The 20,808-nt window shown below is 39.7% G+C and overlaps 4 protein-coding genes and 1 long non-coding RNA gene across 5 annotated transcripts; 2 read left to right on the top strand and 3 right to left on the bottom strand.

The window, feature by feature from the left end:
- Positions 1-1,107: 1,107 nt before the first annotated feature.
- LOC121805301 (pentatricopeptide repeat-containing protein At3g12770-like) lies at positions 1,108-3,244 on the bottom strand. Its single transcript, XM_042205107.1, has one exon. It carries the CDS (start codon positions 3,228-3,230, stop codon positions 1,362-1,364), a length of 1,869 nt encoding a protein of 622 aa, XP_042061041.1. The 5' UTR covers positions 3,231-3,244; the 3' UTR covers positions 1,108-1,361.
- A 1,832-nt stretch (positions 3,245-5,076) lies between these two features.
- Positions 5,077-10,174, bottom strand: LOC121805152. The gene is made up of 6 exons (XM_042204937.1): positions 9,892-10,174; positions 9,377-9,582; positions 8,136-8,412; positions 6,543-6,650; positions 5,731-5,978; positions 5,077-5,428 (listed from the first exon to the last, which is right to left on the bottom strand). The coding sequence occupies exons 1-6, from the start codon at positions 10,108-10,110 to the stop codon at positions 5,323-5,325; spliced, it is 1,164 nt and encodes a 387-aa protein (XP_042060871.1). The 5' UTR covers positions 10,111-10,174; the 3' UTR covers positions 5,077-5,322.
- A 3,247-nt stretch (positions 10,175-13,421) lies between these two features.
- On the top strand, positions 13,422-13,921 carry LOC121803546. The gene is made up of 3 exons (XR_006051064.1): positions 13,422-13,598; positions 13,679-13,749; positions 13,892-13,921. It is a non-coding gene; the product is annotated as an uncharacterized LOC121803546 (long non-coding RNA).
- Positions 13,922-13,965: 44 nt separating this feature from the next.
- On the top strand, positions 13,966-14,310 carry LOC121804193 (disease resistance protein Pik-1-like). Its single transcript, XM_042203722.1, has one exon. It carries the CDS (start codon positions 13,966-13,968, stop codon positions 14,308-14,310), a length of 345 nt encoding a protein of 114 aa, XP_042059656.1.
- A 4,210-nt stretch (positions 14,311-18,520) lies between these two features.
- LOC121803159 (probable indole-3-acetic acid-amido synthetase GH3.1) lies at positions 18,521-20,741 on the bottom strand. The gene is made up of 2 exons (XM_042202859.1): positions 20,220-20,741; positions 18,521-20,124 (listed from the first exon to the last, which is right to left on the bottom strand). Exons 1-2 carry the CDS (start codon positions 20,639-20,641, stop codon positions 18,768-18,770), a joined length of 1,779 nt encoding a protein of 592 aa, XP_042058793.1. The 5' UTR covers positions 20,642-20,741; the 3' UTR covers positions 18,521-18,767.
- Positions 20,742-20,808: the final 67 nt, after the last annotated feature.

Here is a 20,808-nt window from a genome sequence, read left to right as displayed (position 1 = left end):
GCATGCTTTTCAGGTGTAGTGTTGCATAGATGTGGTCAGAAACCGCCGATTTTTCATCAGAAACCGGCGGTTTTGGTCAGAAACTGTGGACTGAACCACCGGTTCAACCCTAAACCGCCGGTTTCAATTTTTTTTAAATCAAATTTTTTTTTTCAATTTTTCTCCTATAAATACTCCCTTCCCCATCATTTCTACTGTTAGGATTGGTATACTGAAAAAATATATTTCGAGCATGTTGTACGAATACAATTGCTTGTATACAATAAACTCTACAATCCATTTTTAACCTAAGATGAGAAGAAGTAATTTTATCGCATTGGTGTTTGCTTATGCATTTATAAGATGTTTCTCAAACATTTAAATGTATAAGAAGCAAACAAGTCTAATTCTTCTGCATAGTAGACTGGTCGTGAATGACGTTCACAGAAGGTGACGCAGTCAGTTCTTTGCAAAAGAGAAATAAAATTTCACAACTTAGATAGGCTTTGGCTACCTATCATGAAAGGTTGAAGTGTCAGTTCGCATGTTTCCTTACCTTAGGAAATAAACGACACTGGTGTAGTATAACACTGAAGGATCTAACAGTTGAGATAAGTCTTTCTTGCTATTTACTGAAAGACGAGGTCTCAGTGATTGTTATTTCTTAATCATTGTTGGCATAACATTGGGCATACGATATTGATTATGCACCACTTTGATTTATCAAATAGTGCAGATTTTTCGCAATCCAAGAATCCTGATATCTTGGGTAGTGGTGATCAATGTCTAGAGGTGCTAGTATTGTTTGAAGGGCTTGGCAGCAGAAGCACATACAAATAAATCACATAATAATTTCGATCAATTCAACGGATTATTTAGACAAAATCTATTCGCGTAATTATCACATGTAGCATGCTCATAACTTGAATTAAAACATGTTTTAAGATTAATTGAAACCTAAAACATGCTTTTCTACTGAATAGGAATTATACCTTCTTAATTCTCCAAAAAATCGTAGTTGGCTTGCTACTTCTCCATGTGAAGGCGTCGAGTACTAGACCACAGATCTTCTGACTGGTTCCCGAACTGTATTTCAATATCGATCTCACCGAGATACTAGGACTTGAATAAATAGCTAGTTTTTTTTTTAAGTGTTGTATTCCAAACGGGCAAGCAATGCAGCAATCAAACTTGCTGCATAATTTTTTTAAAAAATTTATAGTACTATTTCTAAGGCAGTATGAACACATTAGCCTATTTGACATAAAGGTATCTTAAGGTATCTTAAATCACCACATGCTCCGATCTCCAGACAATCTGACACGAGGCTCTCCTCTTTCTGCATCGACAAGCTTCACCAAATTCTAGGAAAAAGGCAAAGACTAGGAACCAACCAGTCTCATTTCTTTCAATAATGATTCCAACACTTGATGAACACTTTCAAACTCACAACACGATGCAGATCCAGCGACAAACTCGTGCACAATGCCACCAATCTTGATCCAACTACACCCTGGCTGCTTGGCGACGCCTTTCTCCCTCATAACCCCTCTCGTTTTCATGACACGACGCCATTGACAATCTGAGGCAAACGAGTTGGAAAGCATAATGTAACCAGCAGAATTCATGGGATCAACCTTGACAAGATCAGTGGAGAGAGCCTGAACCAGCTCCAACCTATTGTGGAGCACACAGCCAGCAAGCAGTGCGCCCCACACAAAGTTGTTAGGTTCGAAAGGCATGGAGGCGACCACACCAAGTGCTTCATCAATGAGACCAGACCGGGCCAAGATATCAACATAGCAAGCATAGTGCTCCAATTTAGGGATAACTGAATTGCTCCGGAGCATCCCTTCAAAAATTTCACGCCCTTTATCTAACAGACCAGAGTGGCTACACGCACACAACACTCCAAGTAGAGTTCCAGAATCAGGATGCAGAGAAAGCTCTTGCATCTTGGAGTAAAGCCTGAGAGCCTCATCACCCTTGCCATTGACAGCAAGGCCAATGATCATGGCGTTGAATGAGACCACATCCTTCATGCTCATCTGCTCAAACACCCCCCTTGCACCGTCCAAATCCCCACATTTTGAATACATATCAATCAATGCAGTAGCAAGATTGACATTTGATGATAGCACACCCTTCTGCCCTCCACTCCTCAAGTATTCATGAACCCACGAGCCAAGATCCAAATCACCGACCTCAGCACAAGCAGAGAGCACGTTAACCATGGTTACGTGGTTTGGACGACAGTTATAGTCCTCCATCATTGATTTGAAAACGTCCAAAGCCTCCAATGCACAACCATTTTGAACATAAGCACCTACGATAGAATTCCAGCAAAGAACAGTCTTTTTTCCATCATCAGATATCTCATCAAACGAATTTCTACTATTTTCCACATCTCCATATTTACCATACAAATAAACGAGTGCAGTATTCACAAAATCGCAGGCTAAATCACTCCAAGCTGCACTCTTTACTAACTGTGTCAATGAATTCACCCATTTCTCAACTTGATGAGCAGTGAGGCTTGAACACGCAGACAATACACTAACCATAGTATCACTTTCAGGGCACAAATTCTCCTTGAGCATAATCACAAAAAGCTCCAAGGCATCACCAGCCAACCCAATCTTAGCATACCCAGAAATCAAAGAAGTCCAACAAGAAACCAAATTTCTGTCAGGCATTTCATCGAACAGTTTGCGAGCAGAGCTCAAATCCTTCACCGCCTTGGCGTAAACCATCAGCAGTCCATTGCAGATTAAAGGATCACAAATGAAACCATATTTGAAGACATCAGAATGCACTAGCTTAACAGTATCCCCACCGATAGCGCCTCTAGAACACGCCTTGAATAGAAATGAAAATGTCAAATCATTGGGCGAAATTTGGCGGAATTTCAGCTGTTTATACATAACAAAAGCGTTCGAGGAAAAACCCTCCTCGGCTAACACTCTGATGATGGCGTTGAAGGGGAAGATATTAGGGTTCCGCAGATGATTGAAGACTTTGAGAGCGGAATTGGAGGGGTAGCGGCCGATGAGACGAGTGGCGATGAGGTCGTTCTGGTGTGCGTGGAGGAGGAAGACGCGAGCGTGAACTTGGAGAAGGTGAGCGCGAGGGATGGGGCCCTGCAGCAGGCGGGAGAGGTCGCTTGTGGGGTTATTTGAAGAGGCGGAGTGACTGAGTCGAGGTCGAGGATGATGGAGACAGAGCAAACGACGTCGCTTCAGGCAAAGCATAGTCACTCGGACGAGTATCGGATAGTATATTTCATTGTTGATTTAAACAAAGGTGAAAAACATTCATAACAATAATAACACATCATATATTAAATATTTAAATATATTCCACCTAATATCCTAGTTGGAAAATATCAACATAACATGAAGAAAAAGATAAAAACAAGAAAAAAAGTTATAAATATTTATTTTAAGTTTTACTATTTCCGAGGTCTTTTTTTTTGTTTTTTTTCTTTTATTTTTTCTTGTTTGATTTCTTTCTTCAAGTTATGCTAATATTTTCCAATTAGGATATTAGGTGGAATATATTTAAATAATTAATATATAATGTGTTATTTTATAACCGAAAAGTTAACGGTTCCGTTAAATAGGAATTAAAATATATCGAATATAAAAGTTGGAGTTACTAAAACGGAAAAATTGTATAAGGATCTATTCAAATAAACAATCAAAGTACAAGTACTTAAGGAGGTGTTTTGCCAAAATTTATTCTTTAATTTAGCCTTACTGTATAAAAAAAATTGTAAAGTTCTGTCGCGTTCCATAAAAAAAATTTGATATAAGATTTTGCTAGTACTTTTTTTTTCCAAAACTCTTTCATGGACTGATTATTTTATTGAATAAATTCGTGATTTCGTTACAAATTTTAAATTCCAATGTATGATAAGCAAATTCATAGTTTTCATAAGAGCATCCGCAATGGCGGCGAGCCCACCGGCTAGCCGATCCCTGGTGCTCGCCGGTCCGCTCGCCGAACCATTGCAGCTGGTGAGCGCCAAATCGGCGAGAAAAACGGCGAGCGCACGCCGGTCCTCGGGCGCTCGCCGATCGGCTGGCCGCCATTGCAGGCTCCCGATCGGCGAGCGATCGGCCAGCATATATTTTTTTAATTTTTCGAAACACTATATATACGCGATCTGTATATTTATATTTCGATCTCAAAATATTGCAAATTAGTCCTTCAACTTTTGGAAATTACGTTTCGACCCCAGAAGGGGCGCTGCCCCTTGGACCCCGCTACTCGGGGGCGCTGCCCTCGAACCCCCGTCTAATCATAACGAATTCAAATAAGTGTACACTCCGCACTTCCAACTTATTTGATGTCTCATTATGATCATATTGATCAATCAAGTTAATCCAATTACACTAAAATATCCAACAATTTGCACGTTATTTTCATTCGCATCACTTGTTTTAATGTACGCCTGTATTATCCTGCACAACATGATTGTTGAAGATGAAGGTGTACAACTGACTAGTTGGGCCAATGACGATGCTGATGAAGTCGGCCGCCTCAAGGCACATGCCGGCATGCGCCAAGTGGATGCTCATATTCGACTCCAAAAGGATTTAATTGAAGAGTTGTGGGCGCAGAGGACTGCACGTCGTTAGATTTTTTTTAATTAATGTAATTTTTTAAATTAATGTACTTTTTAAATTTTTAATATTATTATTGAATTTTCCCGTATCTGTGTCGTAAATTTAATTTCGTATTTTGTGTGATTGTTAATTATTTGTTTTTAATAATTTTGTTTATTGTGGCTGAGCTATGGCTGGGCTATTGTTTGTCCAGTTGCTTGTCCTGATGATATGAAATGAGGAGTTTTAGTGCTGATGATGTGGCATGAGGAGTTTGTGGCTGGACTATGACTGGGCTATTCTTATCGGAGATGCTCAAAGGGGAAATTTTCAATTTACACGTATGATAAGCGGATTCATAGAGATTTTATTTTACTGGTTCGGAAGCAATGCATTAAAAGCGCTTCATAGTTTCATTAGTTACAAAATCGACGTTTTTTAACTTGCGAAGTTAAGGGGTTGAAGATTCTGTAGCTAGAACTTGAAGTAAACAAAACCCCTACTTTGATATTATTCAGTCTTTTACACTTGAGAATTGAGATGTTGAATCCACCCAAGGGTTCGATACAAAAGAAGATGATTTACATAATGACATATACAGAGACATGAAGAAAATATTGAAGACAGTTATTGTAGATATCTTTTTTTTGATCAACGAGGTTTCCACCAGAAATCACGTGCTGATTTGCAGGCATCTTGAAAGATGGGACGGCTGACAACTGTTGATATCTCTTTAAACAAAGTGTTGGCCACTGGAAGTGTCGTTTGGTAATGAAAGGAGCTCCACAAGTTGGAGTCGGTATTCTAAGCCCCTCAAGTAATGTCCCAGCAGCATGCACCTAAAAACACACATATCACATTCCTATTGTTACTTCCCATAAACAAACACCATCTCTTGTTCAGGTCTATCATATTTTCAATTAGTAAGATTCATGAACATGTCTGCTTTTGAAAATGAGAAATGGATAGGAGTGAAATCATGGTCGAAAAGCTCTCCCAATATTCAACCTGAAACAGTGCGGGGGTTGTATATAACAAAGAATCCATTCATGTAAATAAATGAAAACAAACAAGTGTATATGTCCTTTGGATTTTAATGTCTTGATGTGGAAGTAGGAACAGGTAGAAAATATGTACTTACCAGAATAGTAAACGAGCGAGGTAATCACGTGGCAATGAGACAAGAGGCTGAAACTGAAGAGAGGTGTTCTCGACAAGGTCAATGCAATCTCCTTCGACTACACTATCTACGGTTCCTATAGTAGTGTTGTTAGCCAGATCAGGGCCTTTTGAGTGCATCTTTGGAGAAAGCGTAGCCAATAGACCATGTACTACTGAATGCATTGTATCTTTTAGTTCAGGCGACGTTGGTTCTGATAACTCTGCTACCTGTTCATTACCAAGATGGGGCAAGCACATATAACATCAAGAGAAGAAAGAAAAGGAAAAAAGAATGATGAAAGCAACCATGAAAATACTTTATGAAGCCTGTCTTTCTTCTATTTAAAAAGTGGGGGGTATATAGCTTTTTGACAATATTATGCAAGCAAGCAATAAATTTACATTAGAAGATCTCTAAAATGTATTTCTCTCTCCCAAGATTAATTTTTCTCTCTAAAATGATACTAATGATCAAGTACGAAGGTATAAATACATTAAACTTTACTGTAGGCCAACATACACTTGATTCTGATACATAAAAGAAAAGGCATGCATTGGAAGCATAAACGAACTACTAGCCAACAAAAAAGGTTGAAAAGTGATAGAAACTATAAAGTCTTCAATGAGGTGGAATGAGTTGCTTGCTGGAGATATTAAAGCTATGACGGCCATTGATATGCAATTTATCAAAACTAATTTAGTTCACTATCCTTCGAAAGTAATCGAAGCAAAACATGCACTAGTTCATAGTTAACAGTTGTTAGTTAGTATATGGAATAATGGAAGCCTCACCTTCTCAGGTTGCAATGATCTTAAATAATCCAACAAATCATTTTTTTCTTCCCCAACAAACTGCTGCATCTGAAGAGCTGAACTTTTCCTCTTGACTTCATGGAGTTCCTAAGATTGGTGAAATATCAAATAAAATTTCAGAAAACGAGAATAGGCCTCAAAATCTTCAATCAACAAAAAGGCATCAAAAGACATAAAGAAAACCAAAACTATTAATTTTATAACCCACAAACACAATGGAAACAATGATAAGACTAAAATAATTCAAATACATATATCATTGTGTCTTATATCTTAATGCATAATGAGGGAGATAACTTTAGAATACCAGAAGCAAGGACAACATGATTCAATCTATCTATCAAGTTATTACAAAAGCAATAGACGAAGATAAGTATATATTATTATATAAGTAATTAGATTCTATACCACAATATATTCATGTCAGAGGATGGACGTGGCATGGTATTCTACCTCTAATTCTTTACTCAAAGAAGGAAAAAAGAGGCGAAATGAATAATTACAATTTGAAATATTTGATGTTCCTGTCATGGACATTCAAAAGGTTTGATATGAACAAAACAAAAGGTTCAATGGTAGAGTAAAGACGGTTGAGATGATAAAACGAACGAAAGGACAGACCACGTTGTGCACTAGGGTCCAATTGGATACACAAGCACAGGAGCTGAGTGACCGCGGACCAGGTGAGATTGAGCATGAGGTGGTGACTCGTGACGGGGAGCACGGGTCGGGGTATGAGTGGTCGGTGAAATTAGGGTTTCTGAATTCTAATGCAGTGGGCAGTGGTGGAGCATGTGATGGCATGGCAGCTATACAGGAAACGGGGGCAGAATAGCAGGGTTTGAGGGAATCAAGGTTGTGCGTGAAACTAGGGTTTCATGTGATGCAGACTGTGGTGGACTGAGTGGCAGTGGAGAACAACTGGGGTGAACTGTACAATGAGGAAGTGAGGATGGAGGTTAGCAAATTGAGGGCAAGGTTGTTTTGATGGTGAGGGAAAAACAACCCCTTACTCTCTCTTACTTTATTCTCTCTTTACCTCACTACTTTATTCTCTGTCCAATTATCTCAATTAATATAATTTCTTAAATCTCGTGCCAAAAAGAAATTGATCACTTGAGATGGGACGGAGGGAGTATTTAGTTTTGTACCACCCCTTATATATGTGCCTTTTGTTCAAACAGGATACTTGTGCTTAAGGCTCCAGGAACCTTTGTGCCTCAGGTGTACCTTGCACCTTTAATAACTATGCTCCACCGATGCATCAAGAAAATAAGACAACAGGTTTCCAAATAAAGCTTAAATAATAGAAACATGCTACAAAATTATTCCTAAACATTTCCAGAGCAACCAAGCTGTGATGTAATGGTAAGACATATTCTGGAAATTGGAAATTATACTTCGTTGTTTTATAATGTTCAGAAAACTTTTGGTGCACATGCTCAACTATATTCTTCAGTTAATCCTAAAAGACCAGCTGTCAATGTTTCCAAGATGACAGCAAGTATCAACTAGAAGGTAGGTCAATCAGGGAACATGAACTATATCCATCACAAACTTCTAGAAACATACCTTTTTAACTGAAGACAAATGAGAATGCATCGTCAAAATGTATCTTCGAGCTTCAGGAGTCATCTCACCAAAACCCGGTATGTTACATGTCCACTCTTCAAACGCATCAGATGGTGACAATCTCTCTTGGGTGTGGTTTCCACACTTCCCCTCTTCGTTCAGTGCCTCCTCAGCTTCAAGTTGCAAATCTTCATTTTTCAAGTTATAGGTATTTCCTTCATATATCTCAAGATTCCTTTCAAGGCTGAGCCTATATTCAGCATTTCGAAGAGTGTACCTGCATGAAACAAGAGATAAATAGGTAACAACTAGAAGCATCACCTATTTATACATGCAAAGGCAGCTACCTTAGCAAGGGAAGTTTCAGCAATCAATCTATACATTCTCTTAAAATGAAACATAAGCCAGTACATAAATGATGTTTTAGATGCTAGATAAAGCCATTTTTTATATATAAAAAATTGTTCTGCAAACATAATGTATTCAATTTGAGCGTTTACTGTTTAGTTACTCAAGCACATAGCTTGCTTGCTTCATGTTTTTATTAAAGGGATATTGACACCTAATATCATGGAACTTTTAAAAAGTTGGGTTTTTCCCCCGAACTTTGAAATTGACAAATAATATCACGAACTTTACCCCGAGTTTGTTATTTCCACCAGTGAAAAAATTCCGGCTATATTAATAGATTGAAGAACAAATTTGGAGAGTGTGCTTCAAGAAAAACTATTCTCAAAGATTGACAATCTTGAAACACCCGAAGTTGTTGTCGAGAAATTATGAAAAAAATCCTTTATCATGATATTATTTTCTGGAATTTTTTCATTTGTGGAAATAAGAAACTCGGGGTAAAGTTCGTGATATTATTTGTCAATTTCAAAGTTCATGGAAAAAACCCAACTTTTTGAAAGTTCCATGATATTAGGTGTCAATATCCCTTTATTAAAATATGCCACAAAATTAAGGAATAAGCAGTTTCATAAATTGCATGAACAATGTCCTCGATATGAATGATGCAAATTTGGAGTGACAGAAACTATATGCATAAAGCACTATATCTTGGAATAGCACAAAGGGACTGTCAAGAAACTGGATACTAGGTACATCATTCCTCATTCTTTCATCAGTGTTAAGTATGCAAACTGCATTTTGAAGCATTTTTACAGCATTCCACACGTTTAAGGTTTTCAATTTTGTAGACAATAAGCTGATCAATATAACATCAACAAGAGTAAGCATACCCTGTCATCATTGAGGATATCAACAGCTTGGAAAGAGATTCCCACAAAGCATCAATCATCACTTGAAATTGCTCTGATGGCAGTAAACCCAACATGCCCGATATCGTCCTCTTCATAGCATCTATAGTGGTATTTGAAACATCCTTCTGAATAAGGCTCACGTCCAAGGGCTCTATATCTCGTATTAAATTAAAAAGGACTGATTTCTGAAAGGCACACCATCATTTAGGTTCGGTTCCAAGTTTTTCCCATTGCAAGGAAATCTCTAGCATACTAAAGTTTGAGTATATAATAGCAAAATGAAAATTATCTTCAATTTTACACCCTCATTACAAGCTTCTACATCAAGGAGAAAGCCTATTGCTAAAATACTAGTTCGCCGAGATCCCCGACGACTAACATACAACTTCGCAAGTAAAGAACTCTAAGTTATTTTTCGTATAAAATTACGCCAAGATATTCCAAATTGACAAAAAACTAAGCATACAAGAGGTGAAATTCAGAGTTTTGGTTACCTTCGAACCCGAACTCTCGTCACCGGCGTATAACCAATCAGACGAAGAAGGAGCTGAAGATGCAAACACTTGGATTCCCGATCGACGGAAATTACCAAATTTTGCGGTAGGGGTAAAACCTAGAAGAGACAGGGGAAGCGGTAGAATACGGCGGCGGAATGAAAGGGAGAGAGGATGAGGGGAAGGAGAACAGGAGAGAAAAGAGGCTAAAGTTGCCATGAACAACCGATCCACGTTTCTCACTCTTCTTCTCTTTCCCCGGGCCCTCTGGGCTGCAAGCCACAGTTTTTATATAAATCTCCGATAGAGTCAAAACGTCGAACAGGTTGTGGGCCTCATACGAAAGTGGCGGGCAGGACATGTGAGGTGGCGCAACGGCGGGATTCAGCCACACGTGTGCAATATTTGGGCCCGTTCGTCTCTTACCGCAAATATTCAGCCACGGTGTGATCGTGCTCCTGTCGGGCCCAATGGGCCGACTAACAACTCATAGTCAAACTTAAATAATGTATACGGTTGTATACCAATACCATATTAGATTGACAAGAGTTATTATTACTCCCTTCTGTCCGTCATTAAATGTCTCATTTTTTTTTTCATCTGTCCGCCAATAAATAGCTTATTTCATTTTTACTATATTCAATAAGTGGATCCTACAATCAACTAATTCATTTCACTCACATTTTAGTATAAAACCAATATACTATATAAAAATTAGGTCTCACATTTCATTTCTTAAAACTCATGCCAATCAAATATAAGACATTTAATCATCGACGAAGGGAGTATATGATTATCCATCTAAGACTAAATTGTTGGATTATTTTAGTTGGATAGAGTGACTATGACTAATTATTACTATTATGATTATTCATCTAGAATTATGTTGAGAGATTCAATCTTATGTACTATCAAACATAATACTTACTACATATCATGAGATGTAATTTTGCAAAATGCAAACTGAACGACCCATTTATATACTACGTCTGACAGCGATTAGTAGTTATGATGAGTTCCTACTAGTTTTAAGAAATTAAAAAAAATAGATAGAAAAAGATAGTTGAATGTGGTTTCATTTGTAATAAAAATATAAGTAAAATAAGTTAATAGAATGTGAGACCTACTTAGTACTCTATTTATTGTAAAAATGAACAAGAACTCCTAATCACGGACCGTACTAAAATTATAAACTGAGTTTTCACACCATCAAAACTTCACTGCAACCGATCATATATGGAATTTGAAAATACATTCAAAATTTTCAATGTTCATTTTGCACTCCAGAAGTAGTCTAAGACCATCCACAACGTTGTCACTAAACAGTCCCTTAAATTACTATTTGCGGGCCCCACTGTACTTTTTTACTCCATCCATTAACTAAGGGACGGAACCTACAACACCTCGTACCTTAACCGTCCCTTAAATTACTATTCATTCAATTTCATTTTTTATTTTTATTTTCAACCAAATTCAATTAAAAAAAACACACTTCATTAAAAATAAAATAAAATTACAACATAAAAAAATACAACTTAAAATTCAAAAAAATAAAAAAAGACATAATTAAAATCCTAAAAAATAAAAATGACATAATTTAAAATACAATTTTACAGAAAATAAAAAAAACTACTCCGCCGGCGAATCATCCCCAGGAGGCGGTGGAGGTGCACTGAAGCCGTGAGGAGGCGGAATGCCAAGTTGTGCCGCCATAAACGCAACTCCGTTAAGCCAGGCTTGGTATTGAGCGGGCGTAAAGCGGGAAGAGTCCGCCATTGTGGCGGTCATGTACATGGTCATAAGGGAGTTGGGGGGTCCCCCCGAGCCCGAGCCCGCCTGGCTTGATTCGGCTCTGCCCCTCCTCCCTCTAGTTGCCCCGGAATCCCCTCGGAATCGTCTGTCGGGGTCTCAACCTCCTGCGAGACAAACTCTTCTGGCCCGCTGCCCGAACGGCCCTCACCAGACGAGTATTGGCCACTCGCCGTGTGCTTCGTGCGCTTCGACGTCGAGCCCGTGCTGGACCGCACACCGTCGGCCCACCTTTCCTCGTCCTTGACGACCTCCCAAACATCGACATATTTGAATTGTTTGCCGGTGTCGTCGAAGTAGACTCGCAAAGCCGACCTCAGAATGTCGGCTCCCGTGGCTCCGCTTTGGTAATGAGCCACTTCATTCTTGTGGATGGCGCAGAATCGTTTGACCTCTCTGTCGACTCGGTCAAAGTGAGCGCGGAGCATCTTATAAGTGCGGCGGCGGGTCTTTTTCGGCTTAATCTCGTGGTAGACCTCGGTGACCTTTTCCCAGAAGCACTTCCGGGGTTGTTGATTTCCGACGATGGGATCGTACGAGACGCTGATCCAAGCGTTGTACACCGCCAGCGTTTCTTTGTGGCCGTACGGATGCCAGCCTAGATCCTCCTCCTCCACCTCCTCGGCCTCCGCCCTAGAGCTTCCCCGGCCTCGGTCTTCTTCCGGAGTGGGTTGAACCGGATAATCCTCCCGAATCTGGGATAATCCCTGCGAATACCGCGGGGCGGAGGGACGAGCGTATGCATCAACATCAAAATTGGGTGGTTGGTATCCCCCCGGCGTCGACGAACCCTGGGTGCCGGACGTCGACGAACCGGAACCACTCAATGTGTTGTACATGCTCCCCCAGTCGCCGAACGCGTTGACATCCCACCCGCCGGAGCCGCCACCGCCGGAGTTTCCGTCGCCGGACATTTTGTGATGAGATGTTAGATGAAAATTGGAGAGGAAATGGAGATGATTTGAGAAGAATAGATGTGTAGTTGTGTGTGAAATGAGGATGGATTAGGAGTATTTATAGAGTAAAAAAACAATAAAATAATAAAAAAAGGAAAAACGACTATTAACGGTAATATTACTGTTTCACATTTTTTTATTTAATTCGAATTTTTTTTTAAAAAAAGAATTATTGCGTCAGGGTGACGATTCCCACTCGCGGGACGACGTTGACATTCCCCCCAGTGACAGAATTTGTATTAGGCGTTGACATTGACATTTCCCCAAGTGACAGAATTTGTATTAGGCGTTGACATTCCCTAGTGACAGAATTTGTATTAGGCGTTGACATTGACATATGAATCACATTGCTAACCGTTGATTACTTACAAGGAGTGTGTAGGATTAAAGTTTGTAGTTTGTATTATAGATAGGGGTTTGTATTTGATCACACCTCTATGATCAAAGTATAACTAATATTAAGTGTATAAGTAGAGAATAAATCTCAACCACACATTATCTTAATCCAATGACTAAACTAAAATAAGTAAACATTTTTAGTTAATAAAAACTGCATGAGGTATTTTAAGAAATCAAATTTGTGCACCATTGTACCATTGTGCACGGGCAGCAGCAGCACCCCGCCTCACACTCCCCCGCCGTCTCCCCCATCCTGCTCGTCCGCTTGCTCCTTCTCACTCCACAATCTCTCCACGTCTCCGATGAAGTCGTCAGAAGCGGCTGCCTCCGCGTTGCCCCCGCCGATTCCACTGCCTCGACTCTCGACATTAACGGAATAATTCTCCGTCATCGCAGTTCAAAAGCGAATTTTTTCAGTCGTTTACAAACTCACGAAGGAGCATCGCCTACTGTTCATCATCGGCGAAGATCAAAAGGCGACTCCGATGGTCGACGTTCAGCGAAATTCAGAAAGTGACAAATTCGGTAACGGTATGGTTTTAGGTAAAGTTCGATTCATTTAGCTTACATCTTTAGCTTGAATTGGTTTATCTTTAGAAATTTAAATTGAATTTGTTTGCAAGTTGCGTTAAAATTTCGAGGAAGAGGCTCTGAGAGTGAAGAAAGAGATATTATTGTTTTAAGCAATCCTCAAGTAAGTATTCAGCATATATCTTGTTCTGCAATTGTATTCTTCCAAGTGTATACAGATCTTACTACGTTTTTTATATCTGCAAGGAATCTAAATATGTAAAAATACTAATTTTAGGATTTTCGCAAATTGCTTATATCTGCAGAGTTCTAATCACACCTAAAAATTGAAAAAGGACTTAAAATTCCAAAAAAGGTTAAGATTGTGCTGCGTGTGTCGATGAGCGACGAGAAATCCCGCTCCAAAGCCCTAAAAATCTGCGTGGGGACATGGGGAGTGGAATCAACGGCGTTGTCGGGGGCGGAGAAGGATCAGGTGGTGGTGGTGGTGGGAGAGAGCATCGACGCGGTTGAGCTCATGCGGCAGCTGAGGAAGGGCGTGGCCCACGCGGAGCTCGTGAGCGTCGGTGAGGATAAGAAAGAAGATACTAATAAGCCCGCCGCCGCGGTGGTGACGCCGGCGAATGTGACGCCTGTTGTCTGGTCGTACCCGCCGCACTACGTCGGGTACAACAACTACCCGATTTACGAGAGCTCGTCAAGCGACTCTTGCACGATTATGTGAATTGAATGATATTAGTGATGTATTTTGTTAACAACAGTGAAGTAAAATCATGCTAATAGTGATGTATTTTGTTAACAACAGGGAAGTAAAATCATGCTAATAGTGATGTGTTTTGTTAACAACAACGAAGTAAAATCATGCTAATAGTGATGTGTTTTATTAACAACAGTGAAGTAAAAGCATTCTAATAGTGATGTGTTTTGTTAACAAAAGTGAAGTAAAATCATATTAATAGTGATGTATTTTGTTAACAACAGCGAAGTAAAATCATGCTAATAGTGATGTGTTTGTTAACAACAGTGAAGTAAAATCATTCTAATAGTGATGTGTTTTGTTAACAACAGTGAAGTAAAATTTTACTAATAGTGATGTGTTTTGTTAACAACCGTGTAAATTAAATGGAAAAAGTGGTGTAATAGATATATTTTTGTAATAATTTTGTAATAAAGTATGAGTAAAATGAATTAATAGAAAATAATGTAAAGTCTATTTACCAAAAATAACATGAATAAAAGTATGAAATAAAGTTTTAAAACTCCCAATTAAAAATTAATAAGAATAAATAAAAGCTAAGAATCCAATTAGGAAGGTATGGGTAGTTAAAATAATCATAAGAAGATGAATATTTAAGCGATAATTAAGAAGGATGTCAATTCCAGTTGTTATCATATTATAGCTATGATTAGACTCCATCCATCCCCACCAACAACTGCCAAAATTATTTGCTACAATATTTTGTATATTAAAGCATACAACGAATCAAATAATAATCCTGAAATATTTATAAATCAAGTATATTGACAAAATTTTAGAAGTGTAATCTTAAATATGTTATTTTATCTATTTCACTTTTCAGAATGTAATGATGCTTAAACTAAGAATAATGTGTAAAAACATAACTGCAAAATTTGTTTAATACACATTATTTTACTTCACTGTTGTTTACAAAACACATCACTCTTAGCATTATTTTACTTCACTGTTGTTTACAAAACACATCACTATTAGAATGATTTTACTTCACTGTCGTTAACAAAACACATCACTCTTAGAATTATTTTACTTCACTGTTGTTTACAAAACACATCACTCTTAACATGATCTTACTTCACTGTTGTTTACAAAACACATCACTCTTAGCATGATCTTTCTTCACTGTTGTTTACAAAACACATCACTATTAGCATGATTTTACTTCACTGTTGTTTACAAAACACATCACTCTTAGCATTATTTTACTTCACTGTTGTTTACAAAACACATCACTCTTAGCATTATTTTACTTCACTGTTGTTTATAAAACACATCACTCTTAGCATTATTTTACTTCACTGTTGTTTATAAAACACATCACTCTTAGCATTATCTTACTTCACTGTTGTTTGCAAAACACATCACTCTTAGCATGATCTTACTTCACTGTTGTTTACAAAACACATTACTATTAGCATGATTTTACTTGTTTACGAACCCATCTATAATTGATTCAGAGCTTCTGGGACTCTGCGATGCATTAGGCCCTGAGGACGATGATGAGATCCGGAGGTAGGTGCATCGTGTCATTCTTGCTAATTGATTATGTGTTGCTGATTTTTGCCTATGTTTTCGCAAGTGTGGCTTCGACGATGAGGCTGCAATCTGAGGGAGGTGAGACTGCTCTCTTCTTTCAGCAAAATTCTTCCGCGGCCAACGTTTTCGCTTTCAAGATCCAAGACAAGAAAGGAAGAATGCATAGGTTCATTTCCGGTGAGTTTTTCAAAACTAGAAAATGTTTGCATAATGATGCAACATAGGATTCGGCTTAATTGCAAGTAGACAACTCTGATCATCGTCATCTTACTGATGATTCTCACATGTCGGAGCTCATGACGGCTATCCTTCAGAGAGTAGGAGCTGAGATTAATCGCAACAACCTTCCACAGATTCTGGTAAACTCACCACAGATTTGAAAGGCTACTCGGCTGGAAGGTAGCACCTCATCACGAAAAGAAAATTTAGTGACGACGCAGTGATTGTGAAGGTTTTGGGAGCTCTGGCGGCGGCGTAAATGGCGGTGGTGGCGGCGAAGGAAGAGCTGCAACAGCAATTCACCGCCATTTTGTGTGATACTAATTGATTTTGGAGAAGAGGGAAGAGGAGAAGAGGAGAAGATGAGACGCGGTTTCTTTCAAATGAATTGAATTTGCAATGATGTAACCTAATTTTGATGGTCAATGACCATTATACCCCCGCTTGGTTATTGTGGAGTAAATTTGTGAGAGGGTGAACTAATTTCTCCTTTAAATTCTAAAATTACATGTATTAATACTAGCCCTTGATTTTCTTAATCTTGTGGCTGTGATTTGTTATCTAGTTATGTAGTTAGTGGGCACTTGCCCTATATCTTGAATCAAATTTTAAATAAAATACTTATAATGAGAGAGAGAAAGAGGACATAATTTATCAATCTGTGGGTTCAGATTGTTTTGTTATTGGGCAGCTTTGACGGTCGTATATCAATAATCCAGACTTTACTTTCAAGAGGCCGAAGAACTCATGTTATAAAAAAAGACAAAACTAAATTCATTATTGGATATAATTAATAATATTGCTCGGATTTTCCACTGAAACGAAGGGCCTTTTAATTTTCTAGCTAGTCATGAAGCTGCTTGTTCTTTCAGAAAATGTGTATTAATTGCATTCACATGCTCTTTCTAATACTCTGTCTGCCAAGATCTAATGCATTTGAAAGCTTATACTTTAATGAATAAATAACAAAGGAATTACGAGTATATTATTTCAATATATTATATATCTATGCTGAAGAGGCAAAATGCATTTGCCAATTATCGGTCACAATATATTACTATTACTGATATAGTGTACAAATCAATTGCCTATGAAACTTAATTTGTTTCGACTAAATATTTCTTAATTATAATTAGTTTTAATTTTACCCAGCAGTCATTGACATAAACCTTTATTTTGCTTTGTCTGCAATTCACTGGTAAGTCAGTGGCTTGGTGAATCACATTTTGTATGTGCTTACTTATGAGATCTGTTTTACCTTGTACTTCATAAATTTATCCATAGTTTTTGGAATATCATTACATATTTGACAAAGTGAGGAGACTTATTATAGTGGCATAATTCCTAACTAATCATGAATGTCCAACACCATGTCAAGTCGAGAAATAAAAAAATTAAAGTTAGATGTGAAAGTCTAAACTATGGAGTAGTAGGTGACCCAAAGATGACTAGGAAATAATACTAGTAGAGTGCTACTCAATTATTAACAAATCAAATTTTAATTTCAATTTCAATAACAACCCATGTTGGGTGCACTAGTAGTCTAGTACTTATGCTACTAGCCTGGTATATATGCAGTACTCACAAATATGTTGGAAATTTAATACTATAAGTTCAATTAGAAGGTTTAATTTGGGTGTGTTCTGCAGAAGTTTCATGCTTAAATATGTAAAGTTATGCAACAATTTAAATGTAATGTAAATAAAAAACTTTACATGGTATATGTTTAATGCATGGCATGCACAAAGCCAATTTGATCAGCCCACAAAAAATTTATCTCATTTCATCCTTAAAATGCATATGCTATAATTCAATAGCCGTTTGCGACGTATAATTAATTAAAATCAATGGAGTACTACCCATAATGCATATAATTTATAACAATCTGAGTCAAATACCTTCAATAAATCTAATATTTAGATGACAATTAACAGTCTAAGGGCGTCGTTAATGGATGTTTTTGGAGGGGTGGCGGTGGGGAGGGGGCACTAGGAATCAAGATAGGCGAGAGGGATGGTTCCAGTTCCAGGTGGGGAGAACGACGTACGTGAGATGTGCAGTGGTTCCTGTCGCTCTTTATTTTATAAATTTAAATTTAAGATGTTTTTAAGTGAAAATTAATTTTTTAAATTGGACAAATTTCATTTACATTCCCCTCAATACACAAGGTTGGTGTTATATAAATAAAATGCAAGTCAAGAAGAAAATAGAGACAACATGTGAGTGAGTGAGTGGCTATTGTGATATCAACACAATAAAAATGCATTTGAACATTTGAGTTTTTGATAATAAAATCCCCATTTTGGGGAAAACTAAGAAATCCAGCTATACAATTTCATTCATGAAACGCAATTTAGTTAATAACATGTTCCATTTTTAATATAACAATAATGATAAGATAAATGAAGAACATTATTATTCGTGTATTGAAAAAGGAGTATCTAGGTCTCACCATAATTGTTGCTTGGACGGAAGAAACAGTTGAGTGCATTGAAGAAACCCAGATTACATCTCTTTCGCATGTTAACTGAACCATTACAAGACCTACCATCGCTTTCTACTTTACAAACCTAATCACAATTAGTACAAAAATCCCCAAAGAGAACGAAGAAACAAAGGAATCTTGCATTAATTGAGTTGTGATGGCCAGAATTAATAATTCCCCTACCCTACCGGCGTCGGTGTGGTCCCCAGTGCGGCAAGGAAAGGCTGAAGTGCGTGGAGACGACTCGCGAGTCGAGAAGCTCCATGATGGGCGTGAAGCTCACGCACCTCGGCACCTTGTACTGGTTGATCGACGCGCCCCTCGAGATTGCGTAGTCCATGAGCTCCTCAAACGTGCCGTTTCGCACTACTCTTATCTCCAGCGGCCCGATCGACCCGTCCGCCACCCTGCACTGCCGGTACACCGAGTTCATCGCCTCCTCCATCTCCAAACAGCACCTCTCCAGCACCCCTGCTTCGGGGGCCCGCCCCAGCAGCTCCCAATACACCACGTAGTGTCCCGGGATGGTGGCCGTGTCTGCGTAGCTCGTGTACTCCACCACGCTCGTCGTGTTCAGCAGCCTCGACGCCCTTTCCACCGCGGCCTGCAGCTCCGCCTCGTCCGTCTTGTCCGAGTCGATGCTCAGCAGCACGTTCTTCCTCCGCACGAACTGGAACTGCGGCGCCTCGTTGTGGAACCCCGTCACCCGCAGGATGTCTCCCACGCGGTACCTCGACAGCCCCGCGTACGTCGTGATCACCAGCTCGTACTCCCTCCCCACCTCCACGTCAGCCAGGTCCACCAGCCGCGCCGCCGCCGCCGAGCAGTTTTTGTTTTTGTTGTTGTCATGAGGCAGGAACTCGAAGTAGGCCATGTTTGGCATGATGGTGTAGGAGACCTCTGACGGGTTGCACATCGGGTTCAGGTTCAGCCCGAAGTAGCACTCCGACGATGCGTACATCGTGCACGCCTTCGGCAGCCCGCCGCTGTAATAATCCAGCGTCGGAATATACTGCGCCATGGCGCCGGTCACGATCACATCGAGGTATTTTGTGTTGGGCCAGATTCTCGTGATGATTCGCTCCCAGTTGTCCTCGGAGCACTCCGAGACGATGAAATCGGCGAGTTCCGGGTCGGGTCGGAGAATCCGGGTCATACAGTGGCGGATGGACGGGTCGGTGACCTTTGGGTTGAGTGACCCGGCCCGGATGTCGTCGGCAAGCTGTTTCCAGTTGAGCTGGAGGAAGCGGATGGCGCGGAGGAGGCCGGAGGCGAAGACGGCGCCGACGCGGAGGACCTGGTGGCGGTCGTAGAGGCCGCAGAGCATCTGGGTGTACATGCTTTGGAAGGAGTCGGGGCAGAGGATGGCCTCGTTGGGGCTGGTGTAGACATTGTAGGGGTCGTGGGGTCGGGTTTTGAAGTGGTCGCTCTTGTAGTAGCTGGTGAGGACGGGTCGGGCCACGAGCCCGCTCGGTGTCTTTGTCTCTGACTTGATGAACAAGAAGTAGAGCCCTTTGCCTTTGTCTAGTCCACTCACGTATCTGTTTCATTAACACATGCATTTCCTCATCAATTCATTATTCATCACCGAAAATATATTTAAAAAAAGGAAGTTGAAATTGTGGAAAATACTCACAGGTTCATAACAGGCATGAGAAGGCTGTAGAGAAGCTGGCGACGGTCCAATTCCTCTTTGATAGTCGGCATGAGTTTTCTCTCACCAGCTGAAGTTCCAGAGCTGGTGAGGAATTCGGAGACAGGGTGAGAAGATAGAATTTGGGAGCGATCTCCGTCGGCGATTCTCTGGATCAAGGGGTGGAGATCTTCGTAGGTGACCATGGGGATTTTGGATTTGAAGGTGTGACGATCGGTGGCTCCGTCGAGGTTGAAGCTCTTCAGATACTCGGTGTCGGCATTGCGGGCAAGGATCTGCGCCAGCACATTTTCCTGAACGGAGTCGGCGTTGCGTGTCATCTCCTCTATGAACTGAAGGGCCTTTGCGTCCTTTTCGCATGCCGGAGGGCCCAAGGGAGACGACAAAATCGAGTCAACCGCCATTACTTACTAATGTTTTTTTTTTAATTTCTAGAGAGAGAAAGTTTATGTTTTGTTGGGGGAGAGCTATTTCTTTTAATTTGTCAAGGAAAGATGGTGGTGGTGTACCCAGGATTGCGGATATATATAGGGGAGCAATGACGACACGTCAGCGCAGCAAATAAACGTGC

This window comes from Salvia splendens, chromosome 5 (genome assembly GCF_004379255.2).
Source record: "Salvia splendens isolate huo1 chromosome 5, SspV2, whole genome shotgun sequence".
Classification (NCBI taxonomy): Eukaryota; Viridiplantae; Streptophyta; class Magnoliopsida; order Lamiales; family Lamiaceae; genus Salvia; species Salvia splendens.
This window is presented reverse-complemented; position numbering and strand designations above follow the sequence as displayed.